This window comes from Lytechinus variegatus, chromosome 17 (assembly GCF_018143015.1).
Source record: "Lytechinus variegatus isolate NC3 chromosome 17, Lvar_3.0, whole genome shotgun sequence".
Lineage (NCBI taxonomy): Eukaryota > Metazoa > Echinodermata > Echinoidea > Temnopleuroida > Toxopneustidae > Lytechinus > Lytechinus variegatus.
The window spans coordinates 8,923,321-8,942,539 of NC_054756.1; the positions used below are offsets into that span (position 1 = coordinate 8,923,321).

The 19,219-nt window shown below is 40.0% G+C and overlaps 1 protein-coding gene across 1 annotated transcript in view; it reads right to left on the reverse strand.

Annotated features, from left to right (window-relative positions):
- LOC121430627 (probable ATP-dependent RNA helicase DDX60) overlaps positions 1 to 19,219 on the reverse strand; it is a 111,898-nt gene that overhangs the window by 12,219 nt on the left and 80,460 nt on the right. The window contains exons 33-35 of the mRNA XM_041627942.1: positions 12,312 to 12,416; positions 3,233 to 3,433; positions 1,546 to 1,650 (exon numbers count right to left, since the gene is read on the reverse strand). Coding sequence (XP_041483876.1) covers positions 1,546 to 1,650; positions 3,233 to 3,433; positions 12,312 to 12,416 — 411 coding nt within the window. The remainder of the gene's footprint in view (positions 1 to 1,545; positions 1,651 to 3,232; positions 3,434 to 12,311; positions 12,417 to 19,219) is intronic.

Genomic DNA, 19,219 nt, shown 5'->3' on the forward strand with positions numbered 1-19,219 from the left:
GTGACAAAATATTACCGAGTATGCTTGGCGTCTCTTTAAATTCGCCAGGGAACTTCACTACTTTGAATCGAGAATAAAGTCAAAATTAGTGTCATGAAGGTGGGTGCGTTTGTTATGGACAACATTTAATTAATATTGCAATAATCGCTTCCCATTACCCGCGGCTCATACCCCTCTAAACGACATTGCCTGGGCGGCTACGCCCGGCCACTCGATGTGTTGTGAACTGGCAGACATCGTACATGTACGGGAGGGGTAACGGCGGGCTGGCTCAGACCCGTCACCGTGTATAAACCGCACCCCCGACTTTTGCTTCTGCCCCGCCGAGAAAAAGGTGCGGTTAATACACCGTTACTTACGGGTATGGTAATTAATGCAATTTGGCTGTAAATCTTTAAATATAGCCCCCGAAAATGCTAAATTTTGGTCTGGACACTCTTGTAAGGATCATTATCAAAAGTATATTCAACAAGTGGAGTGCCTCTGGCAGTCTCACCTGCGTTACGCGATTCAATATAGTAGCAGTGCTGGCTTCGACAACAACTATCAAATAACTACATGTATTCACAAAAAACAAATTTTATATACTACGTTCATTGACCCTAAATAACATTTGACCATAATAATGTGACCTAAGACTTGTGCAAGATGATCAGTAATACATGTGTAGTTGATTACCCCTTTGTCCAAATTTCTCAACCTATACCCATAAACTTTCAAAGTTATGATGGCAATTCAATGAAAACCCCCAAAGTGGTCAAAGTTGATTGACCTTAAATGACCTTTGACCTTGGTCATGTGACTTGAAACTCGCACAGGATGTTCAGTGATACAGTATTTGATTACTCCTATATCCAAGTTTTATAAACTAGATCCATAAACTTTCAAAGTTGCGATCATGGTATTCAACAAATACCCCCAACATGGCCAAAATCCATAAACTGTAAATGACCTTTGACCTTGGTTCTGTGACCTGAAACTCAGACAGGATGTTCAGTCATACTTCCATTACCCTCATAAACTAGGTCCATATACTATTTAAGTTATGATAACATTTCAAAAACTTGACCTTTGGTTTAGATTTTAATGTTGATTCCCCCAACATGGTCTAAGTTTATTGATCCTAAATGACCTTTGACCTTGGTCTAGTGACCCGAAACTCGGGTAGGATGTTCAGTAATACTTCTTTACCCTTAAGTGTACATTTCATAAGCTAGACCCATACACTTTTTAAGTTATGAAGTCATTTAAAAACTTTCACCTTAGGTTAACATTTGAAGTTGACTCCGAAGCTGTCCCAAAAGTGGCGCTTTCATCTCACTCTGCTATGCAGGCAAGATAAAAATTCTTTTCGAAATCCCTAAAAAAAAATTTCCCCTGTGGTGAACATTCTTTTCTTTTAAATGGTGTTTAAGTCCATCCAATAGTAGTAATTTGAAGCCAAGAATCTCCTCTTCTCAGAGGAATATTCGACTGAAAATTCATTTCAAGTGACTTTTCGTCGGTTTTGCTAAACTCTGTTATTCCGTGGGAAGGTCAACTTACTGCATGTATGAGATAATCCACACTGAACAGAAAGAAATGCTTCGCTACTTCCTCCATGTCTGCTGCCTTGTGACACACAAAAGGATGCTTCAGTAGAGATAAAACCTACAATGTACAAATACAACAAAGAAGTAATTAACTTATGTATGCTTTGATTCATCCTGGAAGAAAGACAAATAACGATTAGAAATAAATCTGGACTAACTTTTTGAAATAGAGAGCACAGCTTCACTTCCGATCCTGGACGCTTCTTCAGCTCGTCTGACTTTGTCTCAAAGACTATTGATTTCCCTCCAGTTCAGAAAAGCTGAAGAAGCATCCTGCATTGGATGTAAAACTGTACTCTCCAGTTCAAACAGTAAGTCAAAATGATCATATTTCTTCCTAATTGTTAAAAAAGAAAAAAAAAACTTGTTTTCTCCAAGGCCCTTGTCAAATGTCACAGCCGCATCTGTCGCTCAGGAATCCTGCCAGCAGCATTTCCTTACAAATCATCACAGTCAAAATAGACAAAACAATGGGGACTGGAAAGCTGCTATGAAAAACCTTAAAATACAATAGTCATCACCTAATACACAGTGGCCCGTATTCTGAAGTCAGGTTTAACTTAAAGTTGGGGTTTAAGTATGGATAGCAATTGTTACATAAATCACCAACAGTAGAGATATCATATTTTAGCTCATTTCGCTATCAAATCATTCATATTTATCTAGGAAGGATAAATACCTGTATATGATTGTCTTCACCATCGATGAATCAGGAAAGAGCACAGTAAACAGAAACATAAAACTTGATAAAAATTTTGATACTTTTGGTTTCCCATAATTTCAGCACAGAGTTAATAATGATAATGTTCATTTATATAGCGCTCTTACAATATATAATCGTTTCACAGCGCTTTACACAGTTATGGAATAAAAAAAAAAATTATAGTAACTAATACATGTATTATTAACACAAATATTATTGATTAAAAAGCAGAGTCTTGAGATGTTTCTTAAATATTTCCAAAGAAGGAGAAAGTCTCATATATCTTGGAAGGTCATTCCAGAGTCTTGGGGCACATGTCTGAAAAGCATTATCACCTGCTTTAGTATTTATCCGTGGAATATGGAGTAGAGTTAGACCATGGCCTAAGTTAAACCTGACTTCAGGCCGGCCAGTATGTTTAATATCAAGTAAATATTATCTATCTATTATTACTACAATAAAGCAGTTCCTATAAAGTGCCTTCCACCCATAGCCGTGCATGGAACAGCTTCACTGATATAATGCAAAGCTAATACATAACTCTTGGATTAGTCTCCGGACTTTGAAACAGAGGGCCATGGGTTCAAATCCCAGCCATGGCGTAATTTTGATCGGCAAGAAATTTATCCACATTGTGCTGCACTCGACCCAGGTTAGGTGAATGGGTACCCGGTAGGATTTATTCCTTAAACGCTTTAGTGCCTATTAATATGGCAGTCAGCTACAGCCGGGGTAATAGTAAGATACAAAGTTTCAAAGCACAGTTTAGTATATGCACATAGTAGCAGCGCTATATAAATAGACATTTATTATTATCATTGTTATTATTCCTTGTCCGAGTTTGATCAAATTTTAGTGTTTTTCTTGTCTGATTTTCCTTCATCTGTTCAAGCCATTTCATTTTCAGCCTGGTGTACCCTTCCTAGATGAGACATACCTTCTCATGAGCATCTCTCTTGTCTTCTGAACTGTGTGTTAGCACCATGAGTCTCACCACAAGACTGACGCTGAAAGGAAAGTGACCCCTCAGGTTTGGAAGTCCAGATGTGATCAAGTGCTGGATCTTTTGCGGAGGAACGCAGTAGAAGATGACATTGCCAACGAGATCAAAACCTCTGCGTCCAGAACGGCCAGCCATCTGGGAGAGATTTTAAACAAAACAACACACAATGAATTGTGTAAATTCTGAATAAAAATATGACACAGCTTTGTATGAACTGTACTGAACCAAGGGGGTGTTTCACAAAGATAAATAGAGCCATGTTTAAACGCCAACACAGAGATCATTAAATGTGTGATCTGATTGTAGGAAGGCAATAGTGTGGGTCCTGTGCGCATGATCTGACTAATATGGTGATACTGTGCATGTACATATGTATACCGCACTGGAAACTGGAATAAATTGCAAGAGGAGGACAACGGTGTCTAGATAGCATACATGTAGCACAGAAAGGCATCACCAACCATAAATGTTCAAAACCAGAAAAGATTGCGAATCTGCAAGTGGAGAGAGGATAACTAGCACATGTGGTGCTCATCCAGTATCTTGCCACGAAATTTAACACAATTTTTAATTTCATCCCAGTTGACACTTTGGTGAATTATATTGGTGACCTAAATTGAGGAAAGAGAATTGAAATTGATGAAGAAATGACAGACAATATGAAAATACTTACCTGATTTTCTTATTTACGAGATAACTCATACATCTACTTGATTTGCTAGTTCAGCCCTCTGGACTGCCATACCCGAACAGAACTCCCAAGAATTTAAAAAGCGCGAGCGCGCCCTCTCCCGTTCAGGCTTACTACCCATGATCACCGCGCAATTAGCGTCCATCTTCCTCACCTTTCGCAAGCCCATACGTTGAAACATGTTGCTGCGCAAGGCGGAGGGTCGGTGGGAGGGTATCAAGTAGATGTATGAGTTATCTCGTAAATAAGAAAATCAGGTAAGTATTTTCATAATTTACTTCAATAACTCCATACATCTACTTGATTTGCTAGACCAGCACGGACTCAAACCGTAGGGAGGCATGTTTTCAATTGTAAGCCTAAGAAAATTTGAAAAAACAAAGACAACGAAATTTAGGGAGAGGGGGAAAAAGCCGCAGCTGCTTTAAGCGCCGAAGCAGCAAATCTCGCCTCGCTGGACGGAATGTCCTTCAAGTAGAAAGAAGTGAAGGAGTTAGTTGAGCGCCAAAAGGCGGCCCTCAAAAATGTCCTCGAGAGGAAAGCCCTGTATACTCAGGAATACTAAGTATCATGGGCCCTCGGCCTAGTGTCAGGAGAACAACATCACCTGCTGACTAGAGCGTAAGAATCGGAATTTGTTGAAAGTTTCAACAAGAATCGTGATCGGAAAACTGAAGCTTTTAAGGCTCAGTAAGTGATCAATCGACCAATCTGAGAAGGCGAGATATCTCAGAACCCCTGCAGAAATTTAAGCGTGCCGCTTGCTAGTAACTAGCATGCGACTAGCAGGGCGCTCGTTTAATAAGCGAGTGCCTGCTAGCGAACAGTCCCTGCTCGCTAAAAGATCGCTTAACTATTACTCTGCACGCATATCACACGCTTGATTAGGCTCGCCGCATGCTAGTTACTAGCATGCCGCAAGCTTGCGCAAGCTAGTCGCACGCTTCCCGCAAGCTTGGAAATTTCTGTAGGGGAAGCCTCCGCGTGGGAGAAAGCGCCCAGAATTCGATATCTGTCTCAAATGCGTGAGGGCAGAAAATCTGCAGAATTCTGATAGAGAGCTGTGGTAAAAAGTTACTAGCGGTCCGAAGGGGACCAGGAACGACGGAGAGTAGGGATTTAGGAAGAAAACCACTCGTAAGGCAGACAAGGGTCGAGAAAGCGACTGAGTGCCATCCTCTTAATAAGGAATGCCGCGGACATGTTGCCTATGTAGAATAGAGCAGTCTGGTCAAAACAGCTCAACCGGGCGTGTCAGGGAAACAGCGCGGTACACATCACGACAAAAGTGTGTTAGACCGAGTGATCGAGAGAGAACTCAGGATCCCCTTTCTCCCATACTGATTGAAGCACCCATCTGAGGGTGCAGTGCCCGCGGTGGAAGAGGTGGCTTGGCTCAAGCCACCATTGCCGAGAGAGCCCGTGAGGCTAGGCTGCGATGGCTGTCCGCTGGGCGGGGGAATCCCTAGCAGCAGCAAGCGTACGCCAGAGGGAGCTGGCGAAAAGAAATCTGTCACGATATTACGTGTAAACGACCATCAAGAGATGCTCTAAACGAACAGACATCGACAGACATGATACCTCAACCGTTACATTCGCAACGGAATCGAATGAGGTAGCAACGGCCCTGTCCTATCAAGTTAGGGACGGAAACTGGCTAAGAGTGTCGAAGTCCTCGCTTGAAGAAACAAGCGAAGGAGACTTGAGGAAGTAATCACAAAATTTCCATCAGTCTGCGGTGAGAACCAGTTGTTTATGAAAACAGTCACAAGGCCTGTTTCTCAAGTGATCGTAAGAGCAAGCACCGCCGGCGCCGGTTGCGGCAGCGTGGAACAGTCCGATATCGGTAAGATAAGGAGCTCCAAAAAGCTGCGGGGGGCGGCAAAAATGACGCCCTAAGCAGCGGGGGATGAGAATCTAAATTTCTAAAAGAAGAACTCCAGTGAAGTAAATCACTTACATGGAGAGACTCATCCACAGTCGGCCCGAGAGAAGGCGGGTCGTAGTGATCGTGGTTAGGAAGGCATAAGCATACATCCATCAACGGTTACATCATCCTCGGTCGTGCGGTGACACTGGCCACATGCATTGCATGGAAGGAGGATGAAAGAAGCATGCGGGGCGACTCGAGTGTGCCGTGAAAAAAATTTCTAAGAAAGAAGCCGATTCGACAAACGGGCACGGTAAAGACATCCACCGTAGACCACTCCGCACAAGGAGGGAACGGCGGAGACGCCCGCAAGATTGACCCACATAGAGGGCAGTCTATAAGATAGACAGTTAGAGCTCGACCGATGGTCTGGCGGTGTACAGTTTGGTGTGAACTCGCCGACCCGGTACGGTGGGTGTGCCCAGAAAGTAAGCATAGAATGCCGACAGAGAATCCTGGGGCTTAAAACAAGTTTGAACGCACGTACATAGTCAACAATCTCATGAGATGTACGGCGGTTACTTTCCTCCGAGATGATGTTTACCCAACCGGGAAAGACTCGGGGAACAGCTGTGAATGTCAACAGGAGGGATATCTAGCATATGAAAAGCTGATTCCTTCCACGTATTCGGTGCGGGTGCTGCCGGCGGTGTCCGGGGGGACGACCGGTGATGGCAGCTCGGGCAGGGTTCGTACGAGCCGCCCGAATACGAGACAAATAGGTTAACATAACCATAATGAACCGGGTGGTGAAGGCATAGCGATTATTAAGCACAGGAGAACTTTTAATCGCCGTGACATTCAGATCCGATATACATACTCATAAGCTCGGAGAGCTATGAGATAGTGAGACATACCGCTGGGCGGTGATGGTGCTCATATCAGAGTCGCCCTCTCTTCAGCGGCGATCGCTGGAGAACGGGTATCTGTACTAGCCCTGACTCTGGCGTTGCAAGGGTAGGAGCTAAGTAAGACAGGGCACCCTTACTTTCGAATAGAAAGTGAGGTTCAGGCCAGAAAAGCGACGGTCTCGTCGCCTGGGCGGACGGTCCGCGGACGTGATAGGTTGCCCTCTCAAAGCAGTCAAACATTCTCACGAGAGAAGTGCGGCATGCGGTATGTAAGAGATTCATACCTCCAATCTACGGGCCCGCTTAGGGGGAAGAATGGAGAGAGTTACCGCTGAAGGAGTCGTCGCCGCATGTGAGCTTGACGTAGAGGGCGAATTCGGGAGTACCTGCATAATAATCGCCCCCCCCCCTCTGCCTCTGCCTTCTCGCTAGCCTCGAGAGGCTTGAAAATTTCGAGACGGCGGCGCCGGAGCCTGGCGCTTCCGGGCAGCAGCAGAGCGGGGGTGGATTTACACCCTCGGAGCTGGCGGCTTCCTCGTCGTAGGAGCCGCCTCGTCTAGAGCGACCCCGTCACTCTCCGAGACCCCCAATTCGGCCGATTGAGCTCGGGGCGCCTGAAGAGGCGGGGCGAGAAAATATGGACTCCCTTGCTTCATCAATACCCCCGCTCGGAGGGTAGATGTGAGGTAGATACTTGTCAAGCAGCGCCTGAGCGCTTACTGAAAAGTCGACCGCGGGATAGGGGTTGTCCTCGCACTGTCCGCCTTCGAGAGACTCCTCGTAAAGGGAGTCTCGCTCTATGGACTGAACCGGGGGGTCGTCCAGTAAGCGCCGGGGTGGCCCCGCGTGTCGGCTGGGACACGTGCTCTGAGATCGACGAAAATGCTGGAAAGCACACGCGATCTTGGGGCACCCGGTTAGTCGGTGCACTGGCTGGCGATTTAACAGAATCGCTCGAGGATTTCCCGGGTGTCTGGTGGTTATTGCCCACTTGTCTCGCTTGATGCTCAGGGGCATCAGCGGGGTGAGTAGACGTCGAGGGTGGGGTGAACCCGCACTGCTCGAAAGCAGAATGTAGCAGCATGAATAGCTGTGACATCTGACCACCGACACAAGGGTCTGAAGGAGGGACGCCCATGGCAACAGGGCTGGCCGACCTCACCTTCGACCTCTTCTTCTTCGCGGCCTCCGCCGGCGTGGCCGGGGCAGAAGAAGGCACAAGAGGCACGGGTGATTTCTTACGATTTGCCGCCCCTGGCAGGGCGGCCGCCGGCAACGAAACTTCACCCGAATCTGACGGGGTCAGATTGTGGTCACAGCCTGATGTGTGACGCCTCTCGCGGTAGCAGAATATAGCAGCATAACATGTATGACTGTAACATCTGACCACCGATAAGAGGGTCTGAAGGAGGAACGCCCATGGCAACAGGGCTGGCCGACCTCTCCTTCGACCTCTTCTTCTTCTTCTTATTTTGCGGGCTCCGCCGGCGTGGCCGGAGCAGAAGAAGGCACAAGAGGCACGGGTGATTTCTTACGATTTGCCGCCCCTGGCAGGGCGGCCGCCAACAACGAAAATTCACCCGAATCTGACGGGGTCAGATTGTGGTTACAGTCTGTGTGACGCCTCTCGCGGTCAGGGGCTGGGCGATCTCTCCCGATGCTGTCAACGGAGGACGACTTATACGGCAGAGATCCTGACCTGTGCCGGGAGGGAGAGAACCGCACTCTCCCTCCGGACTTCTGGTGACCCGGTAGCCGGTGGGTCGCATAGCCCTATGGGTGCTGCGGCGGCAGGACCTAGTTTAGGCTTGGAAGCCTTGGCTACCACTTTTTCCCTTTGTCCGAGACCGTGGCACCACAGTCTCGGCCTTCCTTCTCTTAGCATCCGACCGCAAATTCGGAATGCTGATCGACGCACCCTCATACTCACCGCCGCCGGCGGCTCACCGCGGCGTCCCTCCTACTCGCCTGGAGGCGGCCGACTTCTGTAACTTGCAATCGGGACGGTCCCCGTGGAAGGCACCAGGTCCTCTGGGGCTGTGTTAGTCCCATTCAAAGGTACCTCTCTCTACCCTGAAAAAGAAAAAACAAGAATTTTTTTTTTTTTTTTTTTTTACAAAGATCTCGCTTAGATAAAAGTGGAGACCGGAGTGGTCTTTCCCTCCTCCTAAAAGGAGTTTGTTTGAGCAAACAGAACAAAACAAGAGGGGAGGGGTAGGGAGGAAGAAGAACCTAAGAATAGTTTAGGTATCTGCCTGTAAGAAAATAAAAAGGAGGTCGGAGACTTTGAAAAAGAAACTCCTACAAGGTTCCCCTACTATATTCTCTTTTTTTTTTTTTGTGCCCGAAGGAAAAATTCGAAACAAAAATTCAAAAATGAATGCAAGTTAGAAGAGAACGAAGTTTCCACCTGCGAAGAAGCACAGAAACAAGCATTTCAGAGCAGGAAGAAAAGGGATTGAGAGACAAATAATTCCAGATAAGAGAAATTTTACGATAATTTCCAAGAGGAAAAAAGTAACCTCCTGTGGAAAGGTAAAGAAATTCAGAACAGGAGGAAGGAGGAACGTCTCTAGTAACGATTCCAAGAGGAAGAACGACACAGTAAATCCTCAAAGGGAAATCGTAGAGCCCGCCTGTCGAAGTAAAAAAATATAAGACTAGGAGGGAAGAGGGAATTGAACGAAGAAAACAATTCCGGGAAAGGTCAAAAAAATTTCTAACAGGAAGGAGACCCCACCTGTAAAGAACAAAAAATTTTTTTTTTTTTTTTTGGGGGGGGATTGAATAACCAATCAATCAAGGTATAATTGCGTAAGCCGAATTAAACAATCCCCGAAGCGTCTGTGAATAAAATATTAATCAAGAATTTTATTCAGAACAGAAAGGAAAAGGAATTGAGCTTTAAGATCCGCCTGTGAATAAAATATCAATCAAGAAATTTATTCAGAACAGAAGGAAAAGGAATTGAGCTTTAAGATCCGCCTGTGAATAAAATATCAATCAAGAAATTTATTCAGAACAGAAGGAAAAGGAATTGAGCTTTAAGATCCGCCTGTGAATAAAATATCAATCAAGAAATTTATTCAGAACAGAAAGGAAAGAGAATTGAAGAATTAATCAATCAATAATCAATCGAAAATCTTAATAAATCAATTCCAGAAAGCAAGGAAGGAACAGAGTTGAAGATCCCAACCTGCAAAAAGAAATAACAATAACACCCTCGACAACAAAGTGTAGAGGCTGTCTAGAATTTAATTCAAAAACGGCACCAAAAGCCACCACGCTTTGAACGTGAAGAACAATAACCATGACAGGTGGTGAAGGCTTGCTGCCACGTAGGCAGGCCAAGCCCGGTGCCCCGCGAACGCGCTAGCGATGCGGCGCGACGAGAACTCAAACGTTAGAAAAACAATTTAAGTGTCACCAAAAACACGTCTAAAAAGTCACGCCAGGTGTAAATTCTGAACACAATCTTACACACAAATGGAAAGATTGAAATTAAAAGGGAGAATGCACCACAGATAAGCGAAAATAATAAACCAAAGCTCAAAAAAGATTTGAGCTCTTAGGAGACTTATCTGAGCACGTCTTGACAGGTGGCTTGCCGAAAGCAAAAGAGGAAGATGGACGCTAATTGCGCGGTGATCATGGGTAGTAAGCCTGAACGGGAGAGGCCCCCTCGCGCTTTTTAAATTCTTGGGAGTTCTGTTCGGGTATGGCAGTCCAGAGGGCTGAACTAGCAAATCAAGTAGATGTATGGAGTTATTGAAGTAAATTCAGCAATTTGGGGGATTTCTGAATTAATTTCGTATAAATTAGCAGAAATAATTTTCTAGTGTAGAGTTTTGGTGAACCAAAAGAAGCTCTATACTACCAGATGGATGAACAAAAAATCAAAATTGGTCAACAAATAAAGAAGCTTTTTTGTGATTATGAATAAATTTCACATAAATTAGCATATATAATTTTCTTCTCAAAATCTCAAAATTTAGTGTAGAAGTTTGGTGAACCATATGAAGCTCTTTACTACCGGATGGAAGAAAAAAAATTGGTCAACAGATAAACAAGAAGCAGCATTTTATGTAAATTTTGAAAAATATGCAATAATTAATTTTGCATAAATTTTCAAATGTCCAAATTCTGTGTAGAAGTTTGGTGAACCTCACAAAGCTTTTCCAGATGGAAGCAAAAAATCAAAATTAGTCAAGAAATAAATGAGAACCATTTTTTGTGAATTTTGAAAATTGTGCATAAATTAGCATGTTAAATGAGCTAAAAATTGATCAGTCATACATGTAGCTATAGACTTATTGACAATAACATCCAAGCTCTGATTGAAAATGAGGTGAAAAATATTACCTCATAGGGTATTAATCTACATGTAAATGTTTCTGATTCTATCATTTAGAGTTCCTTGTATTAATTATTGAGTTGAGTTTATTTATTTACTTAACAACAATATCAATAACGATAATGTGTTAACATCACAGCACAAACGTAACTATTCTAGTATACAGATGTAATTGCCAACATTATAAAGGATAAAATGAGATAAATCTGAATACATAAAATGTGACGTGCATGTATTAAACTAAAATAAATGTTTTAACAATTTTTAAGATCCTAGTCACAGTTTCAAATATTGATAATTGAACAAAAAGATATGTATATGGTTGAATGTTGTTGTTAAGAAGGAACCGGAAGGTAGCACAAGTGCTAGTCGGGACCGATTCCTTCAAATCTTTGATATTTTTACATAAAAGAAATATGTGTGAACAGTGAATAATGCTATAAATGTTGTTTGAAAAATCACGTTATATAAAACATATAATTAGAATTAGAGATTTAAATAGAATACTCTTTATTCTTTTGAAATATTTCCTATTCTCTTGTTAGAATTAAATTAGAGGGTTGGTTGTATTTAGGTAAGCAAATAATTCCTTTCTGAAAGGTCTCAACAGCTGCCCAATAATTGAGAGAATACAGTCAAGAAATGACATAGTACGAATCTTTCAGGTTAAAGAGAAATTCCAGTAGTTGCAGTAAACACCGATTTCATGAGAAAGTCTGTAAAACAAGGCTTAATTGTCTGTATATCATCGAGGATCTCGATCTGGTACAGTTACATAAACTGAACTTTGTGAAATCTAGAAATCTACGCTGAAAAATGTTCACACTGAAGATCACCAACACAGATAGGCACACGTGGGACAGTGTATTATTATCGCTGGAATAAAGACCCGACGGAAGTGACCGAATCCGCGCTTATTTTGCTTATTTCTCAGCAATTACACAATTTCTTCCAGAATCCTTTGGCACATATTTTTTATTCATACAAACAGACACTTGGGTGGTCATTATATTAGATTCTGTAAAAAGTCATTTTGCGATCGTTACCAAAACTGGAATTTATCTTTAAAGATTTATCACAAAATGTTGAGGATGAGCCATTATATCATCCCCCGAAGATTAAATTAGGGTTACATATATTTCTTGCGGAGGGGGGGGGGAGGGGATGGCATTACTGAATGCACCAACCTGTCTATAAGTCAGTGGTTTAAGCCAGAGATCCTCACAAGCAAAGATGACTGTCTTACAAGGCACATGAATTCCTAGGGCCAGGGTAGCAGTAGCAATTAGAACCTGTAAAAGAATCATGAGATCAGGTTATATTACATAAGTTATGTAGATTCAAATCTGTGATACACTTGTAGGTCAATACGCCATCAAGGGACCACAGATGCGAGAATAGCATTTGTGATATTCTAGATTTTGACGTCACCTCAGTGAATATAACTGCGTTGTATTGTCAATTGTGGCGTTATATTCACTAAGGTGACGTCACGGCATACAAGTTGCGTAACCAGGTAGTTTATTTAATGTAAGTGGTAGAGTTTACGCGTCGATTGCATGAAGAACGCGCTTGATGTACATGAATTTTCCCAAAAAAATCATATTATGACGTAGATGGATCAGAGCTGTAGCGAGAATTTCGGGTTTGAGCTTGATGATGAATGCAATTTCTGATGGCGAATCCACATAGACTATATAATATAACAGATATTGCTTGGTCTATCGTTTTAATAAATAACATTTCAACTCCACTCCGAAGCTACATTGTATATTTTTCCATTGGGATAATATTTCCCTCAGCGCTGAGCGCTTTGGGCAAAATATAATCCCTTGGGAAAAATATAACTCCTTCGGGGAGAGGAAATGTTATATTCAAACTCTAAGTAGGTAATATCTGTATATGTTATAAACTACATATACTGAAATTATGGCATCTGATTGGCTCATAATAACAAAATCAGTCAGTAGAAATCACTGAAAAGAAGATGGTCCATGAAACACTCCTTACATAATCTTAACATCAAAAGTAATTCCCCCCCCCCGAAAGAACCCCATCAAATCATCCAGTACATCAAATAAGTCAAGTTCAAACCAAGCATGGGATAAACCAAGAATTAGCAACATCCTTGACTTAACGGGTGAATGAGCACAACATGAACAAAAAATCACACTTTTCAAAAACAGCAAATCTGCGTTTTAAAAATGATTTGTTTTGTGAAAATTACAGTAATGCTTGCAGTAATTTTAAAATTTGCAAAAGTAATTTAAACTCATTAGGTGGTCTGTCTATGACAGATCACCTCTTAATTTCGTCAGAATTTTCTTTATTATTTATTTTTCGCACCTATGTTTGTTGCCAACTTTTCTCAGAATTGGCTGAATCAATTTTGCTAACTTTTTCGTCATATATAGAGTCTATCATAGAGACGGCATACTAAGCTTTTCAAGGTCATATGGTCATGATGACGTCATCTACGGGCCATTTTGTAAAATTCTTAATTTGATCATATCTTCATAATCAATTATCAAAAATTAACAATATTTACATCACATAAGTTCAGGTCAAGGGTCAATTGTCAATGTCATCAAAGGTCATGTAAAGGTAATTACGCACGTGTACGCACGCGTCAAAGGTAAAAAAATCCTCCAAATGGCCTATTAAAATTTTTGGGAACGTTTCAGGTAATTTTAAGCATTTCAAAAATTTGCGCACGTGCACGTATGCGCCCGCGTTTCCGTGCAAAACGAAACACCGTTTTCTTTATATCATTGCATTGATAACATAATTCTGAGCAATTTGATACCTTGATCAACCTTCTACCACCATTAATAACAAAATTAACATCCGTTAAAGTTTGCAGCACGTGTGCGCATGAACTCTCACCATAGGCCATATATGGGCAAAAACATGCCTATTGCAAATTCACTGTAGCTCTTTAAATAGTGCGTTGACCCCCATTTTTTTTTCATATATCGATAGAGTACGAGTTGTAGATTTGATTTCATGTCACCATTGTCCCTCAATTTGATCATGACCTCATCAAAATGGCGTCGGAAGTCAAAATATCCATTTTCCTTGTTATGACGTCATAATAATTAAGCAAATTAGGCTCTAACTCCGTGAATATTGGTCAATTATCGCCCAATTTTCGATATGATGTAGCTTAGGTCTTACTCTTTATGAATTATTGCCTTTATTTTTCATTTTGATAAACGGATCATACTGAAAAATTGCAAATAAAGACATATCATTTTTCCTCATTTTGCATGTAATCTTATATATGGACATGACTTTTTCTCAAAACTAGATTCGACATTCCTCTATTTCGTGAGCCATATCTCTATTTTTTCTTGTCAGTTTTCAATGAGCTTTTAGTATGTTGTCACGGTAGCTGAGATTCTGAGCTTTTGCGAATATTCCCTCCATTTTTTGATCAGATGCCGGGATCATGCCCGTTTTTCACTTGCAAAATTGGAATTGTAATTCTCAAAATTGTATACGTGTAATCTCTATGGGGAATATCGTGGCTCAATGGATAACGCAATTGACTTGCGTTCTCGGGGGCGGAGGTCAAGTCCTGGGGTGAACAAGATCATTTTTTTTTCAATTTTTTTTTTCTTTTTACCATCTCTTACATGATCCTTTATGATAATTAAAAGGTATAAAAGTTATAATTTAGCAAGATAAAACAGATTATAATTGCCTTTTTTCATATCACATGTATTTTGCGTGTAATCTCTACGGGACATATGACTTTTTCTCAAAAATAGATTTGACATTCCTCTATTTCGTGAGGCATATCTCCATTTTTTCTTGGCAGTTTTTCCTGAGCTTTTAGTATGTTGTAGCTGAGATTCTAAGCTTTCGTATATGATCCCTCCATTTTTTTATCAGATGCCGGGATCATGCCTGTATTTCGCTTGCAAAATCGGAATTGTAATTCTCAAATTTGCTTACGCGTTATCTCTATGGGGAATATCGTGGCTCAGTGGATAACGCGCTTGACTTGCGTTCTTGGGGGTGCAGGTTCGAGTCCTGGGGTAAACAAGTTGGGCAATTCCACAGGTTGGTGGACATAAGCTTAAAAATTCAAATTCAATATTTTCTTGAATTTTTAATACTTTAAGTCCTTCATACATGATAGTTTCAGGAACAAGAAATAAAAAGTTTATTTTCATATGTATACTTTGGAAAAAAATGGTCAAAAGTTGTGTCTTCCATTCTGTACCAAAATACAAGAAAAATAGTGAAAAATGAAATATGCCTTATTACCATTTTGTTATTGCAACAACATACCACTTTATGTATTTCTGAAGTTTAGAAGAGTCATATTACATGTACTTAAAATACACAACAGCTTTTCAAGTAAATTTGTAGTAATCATTAAAAAATGAATATTGCAACCTGCTCAGGTGATGTAACATGAGTAACCAAAAAAACTGACTTTATTTTCTGAGAGAAAAATTCTTCACAGTTAATTGGTGGGATCTAAAATTCTCTTCTTTCTCAAAATCATTAAAAAGTACAATTTTTTTATAAAAATGATGAAGAAAAACTGTAACGTAACTTTGTAACGTGAGTAACCATCATGTAATGTGAGTAACCAGTAAAAATTATTCGGTTAGGTAACATTTTCTGTGGGATGTCAAGTTTTAAGTCTCATGGTGAATTGTGAACTTATTTTTGATTAATTAAAAGCAAAATGAGGGTACATCTCTTTGATGCGATTTTGTTCATCAAAATATCAGTGGTCATACAATCACACAAAAAATTGAATATTAGTAGAAGTATTCACAATGCGAGAGTGCATTAGTAGGACTTGGTTTCGATTAACCAAACTTTAAAGAGTATTCAAACAACACATTGAATGCCCTTACCTGTAACCCTACATGTATCTAGGCCGGGGTATTTTGGGAGTTGATATGGCCCGGGGGGGGGGGGGGGTGTTGGGCCTCCCAGGCCCCCCTTGAGATCTTGGACATAACCTACAATACTATACAGTAATATATTTCATGCTAATTGGTATTAAGCGATTATGCTAATTTATGCATAATTAGTTAGCGAAATCATATTTTTCCCTCCTACTCCCTAATAAAGCTCCAATTTTTTGTATAAAATCTCTTTTTGATGTTCCTAGCAATGAATTTAACACACATTATTGAATTTTTAATGACATGTGTGTTGTTAACCATTCATGGGCAAAACTTAACGTGAGTAACCATATTATCTGCACCCCAAGTAAAAACCATGTGTTCTTTATTTTTTTGATTATATACAAAGTTTGTCTCCCTTATATACTTCTTTGAAATGGATATAATCAACTTTCATAAAAGCCTTGTATGAGGAGACTTTTCACTTTTATGTCGACTTTTCATTTTATGCATGTCAAAATCATGTAACGTGAGTAACCGACACATTCCAAAGATTTGCCAGGAGCATAATAAAATTTCCCAAGTTTTGTTTTTATACCAAGGATAGTCAGACTGTGTACTTTGTTGTGATAAGGAGATGTTTAGTTCCTATCAATAATAATGGAGTTACAGCTCCAAGTATGAGTCAAGGTGTCTCCAAATGTAACGTGAGTAACCGTGGAATAGCCCAGTTGATTTTTTTTCTTTTTCTTCTTTTTACCACATCGTACATGATCCTTTACGATAATTAAAAGGTATAAAAGTTAAAATTTAGCAAGATAAAACAGATTATAACTACTTTTTTTTCATATCACATGTATTTTCATATGTCAAAGAGACCCTTTTACAGTGCTTTATCATCTCCCGTCTTTCACAAGTATTCCATCCATAACGAACATTCCGTTGTCATGATGATCATATTGATCTGCATGAACATGGTAATAGTAATCATGATGGCGAGAATAAGGACAGACCACCTAATTCGTCCGCATGACAAATTAAAATCTAGTTGTTTTCTTTTTACTATATTGCGCACGATCAATTATAACAATTCTAATAAATAATAGCTAAAATATTGCAAAAAAAAAAAAAACAGATTGTAATTACTTTTTTTCATATTATATCTAATCATATCCGTCCATCCACTATCTATGTTATAAATCTATATTTCTTTCTATCTATCTATCTGTCTGTCTATCTATCTACCTACATGACATATCTAGCTATCTCTCTGTCAAATATATATCTATCTGTGTGAATATGTCTCTCTCTCTCACTCTATCTATCTATCTTTAGAACTTAACATTTCTAACTTCCTTTGCTATATAAAGTGCATTAACTTCCGTAACAATTGTTACAGAAGTTAATACACTTCTCTGCTGTACTTTGCTGAGATTGATAGTACAATTCTAGTTCCAGAACAGGTGACATGGCTTTGTCTAATACTGAAGTCGGCAGAAACGGTGGAAACAAATGGAAGAAGGAGAAACAATTAAGCTTTCATGGACAAGGGAGGAGATTAAAGGAAAACTATTTGCAATGACTCATGAGGAGAGTTATTTCATCGATCAAAAATGTGAGCGCATAGTCTAACCTGAAAACTTGAGATTCTAAGCATTTTTTGGGTAAAAATGATCAGGATGATATCTGAATAAACTTTTAATGCGAGTACAAAGTGCTAGCTGATTTTTTTTTTCGTATTCTGACTGAAACCGTGACATCCTAAACAGTGTTTGTACCAATTACAAAGATGGGTATCTTAACTGATGTGACTGTAAATTTGTTATGTTTTGATCTGAAAACAATCATTTTTGGACGTTTTAATTTGAGAACAAGATATATATCCAATAAACAATTATTGCAAAGGTAAAACGCGTACTTTTTGAGGTTTAGAACCCAAAACGGGACATTCTATTAACTTTTTGTAATCATAAAAAGGATGGATGTCTTGCTAAGAAAATGATGCGCAGCGAGTGCAAAGCGCGAGCTGAAAATATCTGTCATTCCAATATAAAAACCAGACATTTTAAGCACGCTTTCAAATAAAGAGGATATAAATTGAACAAAAAATTATTTAATGCAATAGAATACAAAAGAACAAGTGGGGGTTACATGTATGTACACCATCAATCAACTCTTTTAATATTCATGAAGATATGCATAGACCAAACTGTTTCACTAAAATAATGCAAATCTTTAAAATGGCATAACTTCGTTACTCCTTTTTCGATTTTGATCATATTTGCAGTTTTTTGTTTGTCAGATTATCATCTCTTCAGATCATATTTTTTTTAGCCTGGATGACCCCTTTAATGCGCATGAAAAGCGCTGAAATATTTGATATAGGTCTACTGACATGAAAACATGGAAAGGGGTATTTCAAACACTCAAGGTTTGTTGGAATTTATTGATGAAATACGTATTTCGATAATCAAACATTTTGGCTATTCATCATTTTTGTAAATCACGAACAGGATGCGTAATTGCGTATCTCGATGAAACAAAATAATGAAACAAAAATCGTGATTAGATCATATAGATTCCATTAATAATTTATGTATTTGTGATTTTTTAGCGTCTTGTTTCATTCAGCTCACTTTATTATTATTCATTTCCCCATGTCCTTTTTAGATTTTTTTTTCTTCCTTTTTTTTCTTTCTATCCTTTTTGGCTATTGGCAAGCGGCGGGATTCCTCGCAACCCAGAGAACTCATCCTGGTTTATACGGGACTACGATTGTTATATTTTGTTTATTTCCAGAAACTTTCAAGATGAACTGCAATTCTGTGGCCCTGTTATTCGCTTTTCTCATTCTAACTTTGAACAAGAACAAAAATAAAATTACAGTTTCCATTTCCGTTTCCTGTTATGTTTTTCACATTTTTAGGGGGTGGCAAATTAAGCTATGTGCTCCACATTTATCTTTACGTATTAAAAAAGGTCATACCAATACGTAAATATGGATTTTCCTATGCTAACAAATAAATATTGCAATTTGTAACTTGATTTAACTTCCGTAACGAAGACTGACAAGGGTAAAGGCCACTCAAGGATTTGACGGTAAAGTATCTTGGGATTCCCAGAATTGGTCATGCATTGGTTAGGATCTTGCTTAGGATTACGTGAGGCCAAAAACTTCTAAGATGAACTACAATTCTGTGGCCCGGTTATTCGTTTTTCTC